At 42.1% G+C, this 14,129-nt stretch overlaps 1 protein-coding gene across 1 annotated transcript in view; it reads right to left on the reverse strand.

Annotated features, from left to right (window-relative positions):
- Positions 1-2,456: 2,456 nt before the first annotated feature.
- LOC117283850 (doublesex- and mab-3-related transcription factor 3-like) overlaps positions 2,457-14,129 on the reverse strand; it is a 13,849-nt gene continuing 2,176 nt past the window's right edge. Inside the window, 1 exon segment of the mRNA XM_033757708.1 lies at positions 2,457-4,137. Within this exon segment, the coding sequence (XP_033613599.1) occupies positions 3,173-4,137 (965 nt within the window). The 3' untranslated portion in view covers positions 2,457-3,172.

Raw genomic sequence — 14,129 nt, forward strand, 5'->3', positions numbered from 1 at the left:
GTCTTCTACTTGGAATAGAACAGAAAACCAAGGCCATAATGAGGAAAGAAATCATTCTCTAATCTCAGGAAGTTTACAAATTACTTGAAAGGACTGATAAAAATGCACCACACAGACTACCAGGGATTTGAACTCAACAAAGGGAGCCTGAGAATCCACACCACAAAGTTGGCCTCTGGATGCCTGAACCATTCTCTAGACAGAAGGATCTAGAATATGACTAAGCCACCCCACACTCACAGCACCTCAAGTGAAAAAAGCATTTACACAGAGACTAGGAGCTGGTGGAGCCTCTCCAGCAGGGAACAGACACCGTTCTTTTATGTGAATTAGCTTCCACCAGACTGGACTGTCTCCCAGGTTAAACATCACCTGATGAAAACTGGAAGTATACAGCCAAGCACCAAGAAATTCTATGTGTCCGACGGAAATGAACTTGGACGTCAGGCGATTGTGTTGTGTGTGCATGCAGATACTCAGTTTCACACAGAAGAGTAACGGAGAGCTCATGGGAGGATGGGTATTCCCGTTCTCTTGAAAACTACATGCTGGGGCCAGGGATTTAGCTCAGTGGCACCGTGCCTGCCTCACAAATTCCTGAGTTCAGTACCCGATACCAGAAAAAAAAAAAAAAAGAAAGAAAGAGAAGAGAAATCTACATGCTGGACCAGGTTGGTCTTTGATAGCCGAGTTAGAATTTAGAGGTTTTGTCACTTTCCTTAGAGGGTCTCAGCTGTGAGGATTATAAGGAAACAAAACTGGAGGCAGGACATAGGATCGTAACAGCCACATTTCTCTCTTCTGACCCAGAACACTCTTATCCTGCTAAAGCAACATTTCTTCGGAACATTCTACTGAGGATCAAACATACTTGCACTAGTCCGTGAATCAACTGCTTTACAGATAAGTCCATTTTTTCCTGGCTGCCATGAAAAGAAGTCAATGACAGTGAGGATCTGAAGGGGAGACTAAGGTATAAGAACACCTGTGGGCCGAGCTTTGTCCAGTGTGGGACATTCATTCTGGAGAAGAAATATCCAGAAGCAGTCTTGGGAGCGGTTTGGGTCAAACAGTAGGTGATCACTGATGTTTGTTAAGGAAATATGGGTAAACTTTGGAGATGAAAATACCTTTCAAAATACATTTGTCTAGGTAGACCCATACATTAGGTTATCACGTCCTGAATGTGTATCTTTAGATCAGGGGCAACTTAGTCTCGCCGTTCTTTCTATGTAAACATTAAAGTTTGCATATAACCTTAACAACAAACTGTATTTACTTTTAAACATTCTTGGAATGTACGTATGTCAATAAAATAATATCAATCCAACTAATGTAAAGAATTTTCCCTCTCAGAAGCTTCTCATTCCAGAAATGCCCAGTAAACAAGCAAGGAGGTTGTCTTGTTTTGTTTAAGACTCTCTCTGGCCTGCAACCCATCCTGGCCTGGGAGCATCTCAGAGCCTGTCAAGACTCTTGCATCAGGAGCACATCCTTTCGTGAGATCCTTGTCCTGGTGGGGGGTGGGGGGCTTTTACTCATTTGCTTATTTACTTTTCCCTTCCACGTCCATAACCTGACTGTGTGACCTAAGCAGTCATTGCGTCTTTCAAGCACTTTGGAGGAATGGGAACAGCAAGACAGAGAAGTGGCTGGAGTGGGTACCACTGAATATTATACTGCTTGCATATAACCTCAACAACAAACTGTATTTACTTTTAAACATTCTTGGAATGTACGTATGTCAATAAAATAATATCAATCCAACTAATGTAAGGAATTTTCCCTCTGCCACAGACAGGGCCCTCCTCCAGGGTACTTGTACAAGGGGAAGCCCTCAATATCTACCTGAAACTAAAAGCATCTTCTCCGAGTGAGAACGAGGAGATCCCCACCTGTATGACACTGGATGCAAAGTTGCTGAAGCAACAGCGTTTGTATTGAGTCCTTCCCATGCCAGGTTCGGTGCACAGCCTGTTTACTCGCTTCCCACCACTGTACCTCGTTGGTAGGTTTCCAGTTTTCCTCTCTTTAATGGGCTCGTCCATTGTAATCCCTACCTGTCCTGGAATCCTGGATGAGCTGAACAGTATAGACAACACATTCCCTTACACCCGGTAGGCAGCAAGTTATCTGTTGAAGAAATGGATGGATGAACAAGGGAAATCAACTCTGTTCTTGAAATTTTCAGTTTTCTGACTGCAGCTCTAAAACTGTGCCATTCATATTTTTAAAGAAATGTCTCATTTAACAATTACGTTGGTTCCTGACCCATGCATTAATAAGCAGGGTTTTTTTTTGGTCCTGGGGGATTGACCTCAGGACCTTGCACTCACCAGACAGGCACAAGGTCACTGTGCTACATTCCCGGCCCTTCGTAAGGAGTTTTTAATATCAAGTTTCTATTTTTAGAGTCTCTGTCTATTAGCAAAAATGACATAAACCAAGATCATCTCCTTAGTTTATTTTTCCTAGAGTCCTTCGCATGCTACATTAACCTGACAAGCTTAATTTTGTGTTCATTTCACAATACATTTCATGCAGTTCACAGCTGTGATTGGTTTTACATTGATGTTACATGTGTTTCCATTCAGCTATGTGAAAAGAATTCTTAATGGAGTTTGTCTCTGAAAACTGTCCAAGCCTGAGCAGTTCGCTCTATTCTGAAGTTCCGAAGCGCAGTCTCTCTTTAAAATGCAAGAAGGATTTTTTAACATATGAATATAATGTCCCTGTTTATAGTCCATTTGCCACCAAACCACTTCCTTTAGGTTTCACATATCCTGAGGAATCCCCTTTTACAAAATCTTGTTCAAGTATACTATGTTACTTAACATTCCAGGCCGAGTTTAGGAGCAAAGCTGACAGTCAGTTTTACAGACCTAGAACAATCTCCCATGGACCCAGCCTTCCCAAGACTATTCTTAGCATTAGACTCTCTTTTACAATAAACATTCAGCACTAAAGCCATAGAGCAGAGCTATTTGGCATTTTCCAGGGAAGTGCAAGAAATTAAATAAGTTATGTTTTTATTGCTAATGTATAGAATATCAAGCACAGTCACTTTGTCAAACAGAAGGAAAGGGGAGCAGTAGACGTGGTCTCGCCTGGGGTGCCCCAGGGTTCGAATGCACAGAAAGTGTCACCTGGTCACCACCTTCCCGGTTCTACCTTAAGATGATGTGTTGAGTATTCTGGAGTCTGAAGAGTCAGATCTCTCATCATAGTCGTCCTCCGTGTAAATGGACTGCTTTGTCACAATTGGACACCCATCCTCGGGGATGGAGATCCGGGGGTCCTCCGTGGCTCGGGTCGGGAGGACAGGCGAGCTTCTGAAGACGCTGGTGGAGTTACCGGGGAAGGGACTGACGTACTGTGACCTCAGCTGGTACTGCTGCTGCAGGGTCATGGTGTTCCACAGGGCGACGTCGTTGGGCAAAAAGGGGCTGGACTGGTTTCTGGCCAAAGTATTCCTCAGCATCAGTGGGTACCGGGGCGGCTGGGGGAAAGGGTGCTGCAGAGGCACAGCCAAGGGGTTGGGGACAACATTGCTGGAGTCCGCAGAAAACCTCAGGGTGTCTGGGACTCGGAAGGCCGAGCCCACAGACCACTTGGACGAGGAGATGGGGTAGGAGCTCAAGGTGTGTTCGAAGATGTGCCCGTTGGAGGGCAGCACCAGGCTCTCCGCTTCTGCAGAAGTTCGCTCAGCTCCGCTCACCGAGGAGCGGCTGGACAGAAGGACCTCCACCGCGCTCACCAGGTCCCCCCCGCAGCCCTTCAGGATGAGCTCAAGCACCGTGGGCTTCTGGTTGGGGAAGATTTTTTTTAATACTTCAAGGGGCGGTCTGTTGGCTTTCAAACTGAAGGGCAGGGAGACGGTCCCCGACGGGCCCTCGATCAGTAGGTGGTTCTGTTCCGCGTGGTACTTGGGGCTCTCCGGGCGGCTCTCAGGGTTGCCTCCGTTTTTCTGGGCAACAAACCCCGCTTCATCCACAGACACTATCTCAGGACTTTCGGGAGTAAAGCAGCTCTTAGTTTTGGCCACATCTGGGGAGCTCCTCTGGTCAGTATCTCTGTCACTGAAGGTCTCTGTACTCTCTGCTGCGCCACCATCCCCAAGGTGCTCTTCTGCTAAATCTGAAAATAACAGAAGAGCTGGGTTACTCTTTCTTGGTGTGCATAAAAAAGAACCTATATGCTCAGAAGGAAACTGTGTGTGAGCTTCCTCGTAAAGGAAATGCGTCTCAGTGAGCTATCACATAGTGCCAGCCTGAAAACAGAAATCCAAACTGTGTCACTGGCAAATGGCAAAAAAAAAATTTAAAAAAATCCCTGTAAATTAAGATCTTAGAAATCAGAGTGGTTTCTCAGATTGCTGCAAGAAGGGACATTTGCTTTAAGCACAGAATGGCTACAATCGCATAGCCACAGAAGACCTGGCTTTGACAGCAGTGACAATCACCGTGCAGCACCAACACAGGGCACCTCTGCAAGGCTTCCCAGAAAAAATACAGCCCAAGGGATAATGGGAAAATGAGCTCCGGCTCGTCTACCAACTTCTCTTCTGCAGGTGCAGTGTCTCCTTGCAGATCAAAAACATCATTGGTTGGTGCACAACCCACATATCCACAGGAAAATTTCAGTATCCACAGGAAATTTTAGTACTTGAAATATGCTTTTTCATAGGCTAATTTTGTGTTCAGTATGTCTCGTGAACCAGACAGTGTTTTATCAGGTTGCTACATACAATAACTAGTTAATGTAATTGTCAGAGTGAAAGCCAATTGATATTTTTCATAAAAAGTCACTTAGGGCCTGGCAAACTCAGTTACCCATGATCTGCACTAAAGGACAAGCAAAATCAGCTGTGAATTGTGACAGCAGCACAGGGTGTTGGTGAAGGGAAAGGAACTGGGTGGAAAGGGTTTATGAAACTACCCAGAAAGCACTGTCCATCAATGAAACAAGACATCCACAGCTCAGGACCATGAATGGCAAGATATAGACATGCTTGCATGAACTATTAGTAAAGTTCATGGAAAGGCCTTAAAGACTGCTTTTTGAATTGTATTAAAAGAAGAAAAAGCTTCCCCAATAAAGCTGAGACTTGCTATGAAACAAACCAATTTTAAATTTGACATTTTGACATAAAAGTGTAATGAAAAGACTACTATTGCAATGCTACACAGGCAGAAAGGTGTGGGTGAGAGCAGTTCGCTGTGCAGAAATAAATTCTAACACATCTTTACAAAGGAGCATTTTTTTTAAAGCAAGCTATAAGCAAATAGATTTTTATCCTTTCTCTTTTAGAAAAAAAAAAGTATTAGTAAGAATGCAGGCATTCTTAATGGCCCAGTCACCTGTCAGGTGATGAACAATGGATTTGCCTGGTCCCCTAAGCCCTGCCTGAATAGCCCCATTGTCACCCTCTCTGTGTGCACACCTGATTATGTACAGATAGCCACCCAGCGAAATTTCATCAAAGCAAGTCTAAAAACCATCTCCTCATGTTTGTTGTTGTTTACTTTAAAGCCTTAAGCCAAGGCCCATTTAGGAACATTCTTCTAACACAGCATGTACCTTAGGTATAACTGAAAAGCAAAACTTTTGCCCCACATAAAGCAATAAATATGTGCCCAACATAAGGAAATATGTTATAAAATATTCTACAATTACATCACTGTAACTTTCCATCATATGTCTGACACAAATTAATGCTTATCCCAAATTTGCACTTCAATTAACCTGGTTCTTTTTTCAATACAAAATATAAGCTTTCCATTATGAGGTTTATTTGCAGTTCACATATATAAAGCTATCTTTGCTTTTCTTAGGTTAACTTTCCTTAACCTAATTATAGGGAATAAAGGCCTATGTCTGTTTTGTTTTTGTTGTTTTGGGGTTTTTTTGTTTTTTGTTTCAGGAGTCAAATTCAGAACCTTGCGTTTGCCAGGCAGGCATGGCACCACTGAGCTAAATCCCCAGCCCAAGCCTGGTTTCTGTAAGAGCAATTCAACATATCTTCCCTTACAACTTCCTCGGACAGGAGACCCAGCTCTCATCCCCCACTTACTGTATTTGAACTCCTTATCCTTGATCCAAGCAACAAAAGCAACAACAAAAAAACTTCTACAGGTTCACAGTTAATCAGACAGACCTATTTACGTTCTCCTCACCCATGACCTCATACATACATCATGGCTGCTTCTCGTGTTATTACACAACTGAAAATGAGAAGACAGTGATAGTATGTTAACCAAGAAATGAAATGAGCGTACAAATGAGCTTCAGAAAACAACTCAAATATTCTCCCTATGTAAGGAAGCATATTACATCATGTTCAAAATACTGCATACCTCCAAACACTTTTCATATTTCTTTAACTTCAGTTTATTTTGTCATTATCACCATCAGGTATTAGTATCCCTGTAATATTCAAGACACTGAAGGAAAGAGAATAAAGGCTGGAAAATATCAGGAAGTGTAAGACCCTCTCCTAATATGTGGAATTATCATCTTGTTGGGGAAGTAAGATGCATGGGCAAGGAAAAAAGCAAACTCAGCCAGGTAGGATCAGCTAAGCATCAAATACGACACACGCTGTACACCAATATTCCAGCAGCATTATTCGCAATAGGTAAGATGTGGAAGCAACTCAAATGCCCACCAACAGATGAATAGATCCATAGGATGTGGTATTTACATGCAGTGGAATATCCTTCAGCCTCAAAAAGGAATGAAATTTTGATAAGTGGACAATGTGGATGAACCTTGAAAATATGCTAACCGCAGTAAGCTGGGCACAAAAAGACAAATAGTGTGAGTCTACGTACGCAGTTACCAAGAGTGGACAAATTCACAGAGAGAAGGGAGAATGGTAGCTATGGGGGAGATGGGGAATTACTGTTTAATACACATGGAGTTTCAGTTTAAGACGAATGACTACTAGAGATGGACAGTGCAATGGCTGTATGACACTGCGAACATACTGCTTAATTCTTAAAGCTAAAATGAATTTTTATCTACACTCCAAAAATAATATGACAGTGTCACACAAACACAGGAGATAAGTTTTTTTAAGCAAGAGAAATGAAGGATACTTCATGGAAATCAGTGGTCCATCAGCACAGCTAGAAATCTCAAAACACAGCTATTATCAAAATAAATATTTGAACCTAAAATCGCTTTGTGTTATAAAAGGTAAATTTTCAAACCCCGGAAACATTTTGGGAAATATATGTCAACCAAATTCGTAACCCCAGGGCTCCCGGAGTTTCAAAATGGAGCAGAGGACTGGCCTCTGATCTTGCATGCAGCCCTCTTCCAGCTCCAGAAGGAAGTGGCCCAGAGAGCAGGTTTGTGAGGAGATTAGGGAAGGATGTTCTCACTAATCCATTTACATTACAAGGGTCTATTTTTTTCAAGGTTGCAACAGACATATTATCCTAATCAACTGGACACAGGATGATAGGATTATGGTCTGACTACAAAATCCCACTTTTGTACCTATTTTCCTAAGTTCTGTAGAACAGACCTTCAGAGGCCTCTTAAGTGGGTGCCATCTTGTTGAGCAACTGTGAGGCCCCAGAGGCAAACGCCATTTCCCCATTTGTTGTGCTAGCTTTTCCCCCTGCTACTGGGACATGACAGTGTACCAGGCACTTCTGGTTACACTTTAAGAGCAGTGAGGGATTGTGCTGAAACATCTATACTCTCCACAGCTTTGGGGGCTGAGCCGTCTCATGATCAAGGTGTTCAGGCGATGGCTAAAAAGTGAGAAAAGCTAACAATGTCAGGAATCAAGTCCACAAATTCAAGGCATTCCAAACAACTGAGCTCAGCACTCTTTATGTCGCCTTCAAAGGGAAGAGAGAAGACCTAGAAAGAAGCAAGGAGCAGGGCTCATGCACCTGTGCAGCGCACAAAGTCCTGCTAAGAGGTGCAGAGTGAGTGGAAGCCCCATGAACATCCAAGGCCGCTGGGGTTTCAAAAAGGACCAAAGGAAGGCCGGCCTCTGAAGGGACACCCAGACTAACTCCCAACCAATAGTACTTTCTGAAGGACAGCGTGCACAGTCCCTGCAATTCTGCAGCACTGTGGTATTCAGTATTGGTTGTATTATTGTACGTAAACCAAATGTATTGTAAATTATTCTATTATAAACACAGACTTCCATAAATAATTACAGAGGGTGAGTTTTGAGCTCAGTGATAAAGTGTAATTTAATAACAGGTGTTTCTTTACATCTCCAGGTTTTTTCCTAAATGAAATTTACAAGCCGTTCAAGGTTTAAAACACAAAGGCCTTTCTAGATACAGAAATGTGAAACTGCCAACTAACAAAATGAAACAGGAAATATTCCTGAAACACTCCACCCTCTTTCTTCTGGAAACTGAGACCCTAATTCCTAGAACATAAGGAGTAATAGTATATTTCAACTGATAATTTTTAACCCTAGTATATGAGTACAGAAAGCCAAAACTACACGTCAAAGAGGAAAGAAATCAGTTTTAGCTGATATTATAAACCAGTAATTAAAAGTGATAGAATGTGCTATTTCTAATTCAAAACATTTTAATATATATATTAAATCTTACTAAATATCCATGCTTCAATTTCATGTTTCATGACACAGAAATACTTATAGCTATCTCTAAAATAAACTTTTCAGTACTGTCTTGGTTTTCAAAAGAAGCAGATATTCAATTAAAAAGGAAAAATTTTCTATGAATAACAATGCTACCAACTTCAAAATATATATACCATAAGACAATTACAAGACTAGTTTCGTTTGTTTTTGTTACAAAACTTTTTTAACTAAGGAGAAAAAATTAACACAGTAAAAGTGACTTCCTATCCAAATTTACAGTTTGCAAAATCTTTCTTTGGATTTTTTATACGACAATGCAGTCGGTAAAAAAGAAAACTATGGGGCCAGAGTTTTAGCTCAATGGCACCACGCCTGCCTAGCAAACACAAGGTTCTGAGTTCAGTACCAAAAAAGAAAGAAAGGAAAGAAGGGAAGAAGGGAGGGAGAGAGGGAGGGAGGGAGGGAAGGAAGGAAGGAAGGAGAGAGAAAGAGAGAGAGAAAACTGTGTATTCATTTTAAGTATTTTGAGAAAGTCTACCACATATGTGAAATGAACGTGTGGATCAAAATGCAAATATGACAAATCTTTCTAACTTAGATGATGTTATGGGTTTTATACATCACATCCAATTATATCTACCAAAACAAAATATATCTGACATGTAGAACAAAAATACAAAACACTGGATGGAATACAAAAGAATTTCCCAACTCAGACATCACTGATTTTCCCCCTTTTGAAATCACCTCATGCATTTTGAAATACAGATTGTCATGTCCTCGTCAGTTCATCTGAGCTTTGGGAGACACACCCCTAAATAACAGGTCCCTGATGTGTAGTTTTCAAAGCATACTTTATAGCAACGGCAGGACAGCCAAAGCAGGATGGGGCATCCTGGAAAGGCCACTGCCCAGTCAGAAGGTTAATGGGCTTTTATACTTTCTGTTGTTATCTTTAGCTCACAATAGAAACGATGAATGGTAAAGAAATGGAATGACTGAAATACAAAGTTTACCAGAAAATTTTTATTTTTAGACCTTTTCTTCGTGGAAGAGAAAACCTTGTGAAATTTAGTAGTTATGCTTTCTTTGCTTTTTAGAAATCATTAACAACAGTGGCTTAATAATGTATGAAAGGATCATATTGGGGCCTTCGGGCCAATATTCGGGGGGACACTGATACCGAAAAGGCTGGACTTAACGAAGTATAGTTACAACTTTATGGACTTTATATATCTTGCAAAAATTTTGTTTTCATCTCTTGACTCAAAAGGGAGCACTTACCAAGTAGAGAGAAATTACCTACAAATCTACTTGCTTATTTGGCATTCATCTGGCTACTCATTTATTCATCTATTTTAACAAATACTGTTCAATTCCTAACTATGTACCCAGGTACTGTAGTAAGACTATATGCACATAATCAAAGCATCTTCTCTTCTCACAGTTTATTTACTAACTAATCTCTTGCAAAACTCTAAGGTATCTGCTCAGTTGGTCAACTTTTAAAGCGAAACACAAGTCAAAGGCCAGCAGCTAAGCACACTACTGTGTCTCTAGCACAAAAAGACCGTGGGTGCTGCAGATATACACACTGAACCAATCCAAGTAATAACAGTGGTGAAAGTAGAACACTGAGCTCAGCTTTGCAAATGTGTGTCTGCCTAATAACTGTAATTAAGAGATTGTAGACTATAAACAACTGATGTTCAGAGTGTTAAGTTTTTCATATTACTGTTATTTGGTATCTAACTTATCTACTAGCTGCTTATCTACAAAAGAAAACGGAAAACCAATTACCTACTCGAGTGTACCTTTTCTGAGAAGGCAAAGGAGTGACTCACTCAGTGACGTGAGACACTTAGGTCAGACCATGACACCATCACCAGGTGGTGGACCTGTGGTTACCAGAGGCTACTACACATTCAAGCCACACAGGAGTAGACAAGGGGCTGAGGACCTGGTGGCTGATGGCTAAGGGGACTGCAACAGGTGAAAAGGTGAAAGAAGTGAGCAGGAACAAGGGGGCAGTCAGGCCATTGGATTTTCACTGGGCTCGGTCTTCCTCCCTGTCAGGAAGAAGTGCAACATTTCCAGAAAGGCTCCAAGTCCTCCAGGGACTCTGATTTATGAAGATTTACTCCCCTTCTCTCTGTAAAGCTGTTAGCAGAAAGTGCTGACTGGCTGCAGCAAAGAATTTCTCATCGATGCTCTTTGATTGTATTTTGCAAACAAAATGCCTGTTGCTTGGTAACATTTCACTTGAGCCTGACCTTCTCTGAAAGTTATTGCTATCAGATTCGATTTACACTGTCCTCCTGTGATTACTGTAATCTTTTAAACCCAGGAGTTCATCCATCAGAGAAAAGAAAAGTTGGTTGTGTAAGTGGAGAGCATGGCTAGCCACCAGATTTATAACTGGAGGGGGTGCTGAGTGGTCCCCCCACCAAGGCAGTGCATCTGATTTCTAGATGTGGAGTGCTCTGGTTTTTCCTGCCACCCACTGTCTTCAGCTCCACAAGATGGACACCAGCCTTCCCAACGTCCCTCCTGGAGGAGCTGGCCATGCAGCAAGACGAGTAACTCGGGCCAGGGTACCCTGTGGGCCAGGTTGGCCAGATGAAACAACAGGACACAGCTAAATTTGAACTTCAGATAAATGACAGATTTTTAGTGTGAGCGTGTCCCAGGAAATATTTGTTATCCTATGTTTTGTCTGTTTGCAGGGTGTTTGCTAAGTTTGGCAACTTCCCTCCTTGGAGCTTCTGGCTTTGAACAGTCAGGCGGGGGGAAGTTTGGGAGGAAGCCAGAGACAGCAGGATGAGTTTTGGAACTAGGAACCTCTCCAGACTACCCTGAGGCCTAGAGGGCAACAGGAGCCGACAGGCACAGAGGCAGCGCTGGCCCTGGGACAGCCGGCCAGAGTGGGACACCCACGGTCTCTGTGGCCCCAGCCCCGCTCCCTCACGTGTTGCCAGCTCTGGCCACCCTGTCCAGGGCCAAGAGAGCTAGGTGTTTCCCCATCCTACCTCACCTAATCCCACAGGCCAGGGAAGTGGCAGTCACCAGTCGTGGCATCTATGGGCAAGGCCAGGGCTCCCACTCCTAAGCCAGCTCTGCTACGGTTTCAAAGAGACCGTGGTATCATCTGTTTATTCTGTTGTATCTGGTTAGTTTTTGTTTTTTAAACCCTGGCCTAAAATTAACAGGTCTTAAACCCAGAGTTAGTTTTTCCATTCATTTCATAGACGACTTTTATTTCTTTCCTGCTTCTTTGTTCCTCCCAGCCTACAGCCACAGTGGGGTTTCCTTCCTGGCTTGGATAAGTAGTACTCTTATCACGCTTCTTATACTTGAAAGTGCTTCTCTTTCAAAAAATAAAGTAAATTAAAATTAAGGAAGAAAACTGGGAAGACCCAATCAAGCTGGAGCTGTAAATCCCAGAGTGAGCATAATGATAAGAGACCAGAGGTAAAACAAAATAAAGGAAGATTTTCCAAACCTAACTTCTTTGCCTCTAGTTACCTTGTTGCTCCTTTCAGAAGAAATAAACCTGAAAGGAGATCTTACCTTCCTATTTAATACTGCTCTTCTATTCCTAACCAAATTGTTTTCAATTTCATTTTCCTTCAAGAACATTTAAAAGAATTTGTGCTAGTATTTTGATAGCAGATCTAGATCTAGGAAGCATTTACAGCCACAGATCTCTCCTCTTCCTGCGCATGGCACCCAGGACACTTGCCCAGAGGAAAAGTTGGGGCGGGCGAGGGAGCACAAGGCAGGAATGTAACTGCAGCTTCTCACCTTGGCCCTGACCGGAGTTCCCCTCAACTCTGCAGCCTACACTTCTGAAAGGCTGGCTTAGCTGGCTGAGACTGCTAATGCAGACACACTAACCGCTGAAAGACATCCTGCTTCCTGGGATGGTTTCATGGGGGGAGGGATATGAGGAGAAGTAAAAAGGAATTGAGAAATAATGAATTCCATAGTATGCCTTAGGAAGCTTAAGTTAGAATTTGCTCTCAGTCAAAATCTAATTAATTCTAGGTCAGTCATAAATGGTAATCAAATCGCAGGATAAATCTATACCCAAAAAGAATACTTTAATTCGTAGCTAGAGATAACAGTCATGGGAATGGGGAAATTCTCCTAAAAGCCACAGTAGATATTATACCACTAGATAAAATAACCCCCACTGTGGTAAAAAATCTGAAGCAGAATTTGGAAAAGATTTCTTCTGCTGCCAAAATTTTGTTTTGGTATTAATATGTTGCTCTCCGAACCTGGTGGTACTTCTCGGGGTGCGGGGTGTAGCAAAAGTACTCTTCCCTAAGGAATGTGCTTTCCTCAAAAATTTCTGCAAAGGAAAAAGACTACATGTGCTGGTGCACCTGCATTTGTATCCAGGAGAAAAATAACTCCCTACAGCTAGGTGCTAAATAGGCCCTTGGCCCTGCAAACCACATTTTAAACCACATTTTAAAATCAAAGTTCACAAAGAAGTAGATCTACATGACTTGGTAGCAAATATTTAGAGATTCCTGATAGTCTGACTATTTCTTACATATGTAGACCCACCATCCAAAAAAAGCTTAGCTGACTTTATGTGGAGTGAGCTACTTCTCTCCAAGATTATCAGACATGCTTCTAAATATGCATGGCATGTTACAAATACATTATAAAACGGTGCCGAATAAAGGTATAACACACAGCAAGTCTCAACCAAAGGTTTTCACTAACTTTACATGTACTACGTAGAATAGGTCTACTCACACACTCATATTCCTAGTGGGAAATAAAGCCCGTTCTTTTCTTGCCCCCAGCCCCATCTGATTAGCGATTGGTTTCTTTATTTTTAAGGCATGGAATTACATGGCCAAATGAATTGAAAGAGGAAAACAAGAGTTGTGTAAATGAACGTACAAGATATATGCCATGATTGGCTGGAAACGGACTCTTAGTCCCTGACAGCTCCAACCCCTAAAGTCATGACTCTGACCTCTCCTTGCAAATCACTTGTTTCCAAATTTAAGAGCTACTGCTATCCCCGAACAATTGGGGAGAGTAAGAAAGCACCAGGTCGGATCTGTTCAGTTGAAATCCTTTGCCCTTTTTTATGCCCCCTAAGCTTGTGTCCTACTGCTCCTGCTGCCTTCCTGTCCTCCTCACCCCTTCGCCTTCCAGAGTAGTTGTGGGTTTTTCTGACTCTTTGTAAACCATGAATTTTGGTTATCTCAAAAATCAGAAGAGCACAAGATATGGAAGAAATTGCCTCTTGAACAAGAGCCACAAAACACAATGTCTTATCACAGGGTAGATGCTGGGACAGTAGCCACTGAAAAAATGTTGTATCTAATATTAACAGAGACTTTGGCTCTAGTCCTGAGGGAAACAGAGTAAAAAAACTGGAAACAGAACAATTCAGATCTTGGCATGTACTCACTTCTAGAGCTCACCTCCAAGTTATTTGTTCCTACCTAAGGGAGATGTGACCAAAAAAAAAAAAAAAAGGAAAAGGAAAAAAGGAAACAAAAACCCT

Source organism: Fukomys damarensis, unplaced genomic scaffold (assembly GCF_012274545.1).
Source record: "Fukomys damarensis isolate Sample0158 unplaced genomic scaffold, DMR_v1.0_HiC HiC_scaffold_31, whole genome shotgun sequence".
Classification (NCBI taxonomy): Eukaryota; Metazoa; Chordata; class Mammalia; order Rodentia; family Bathyergidae; genus Fukomys; species Fukomys damarensis.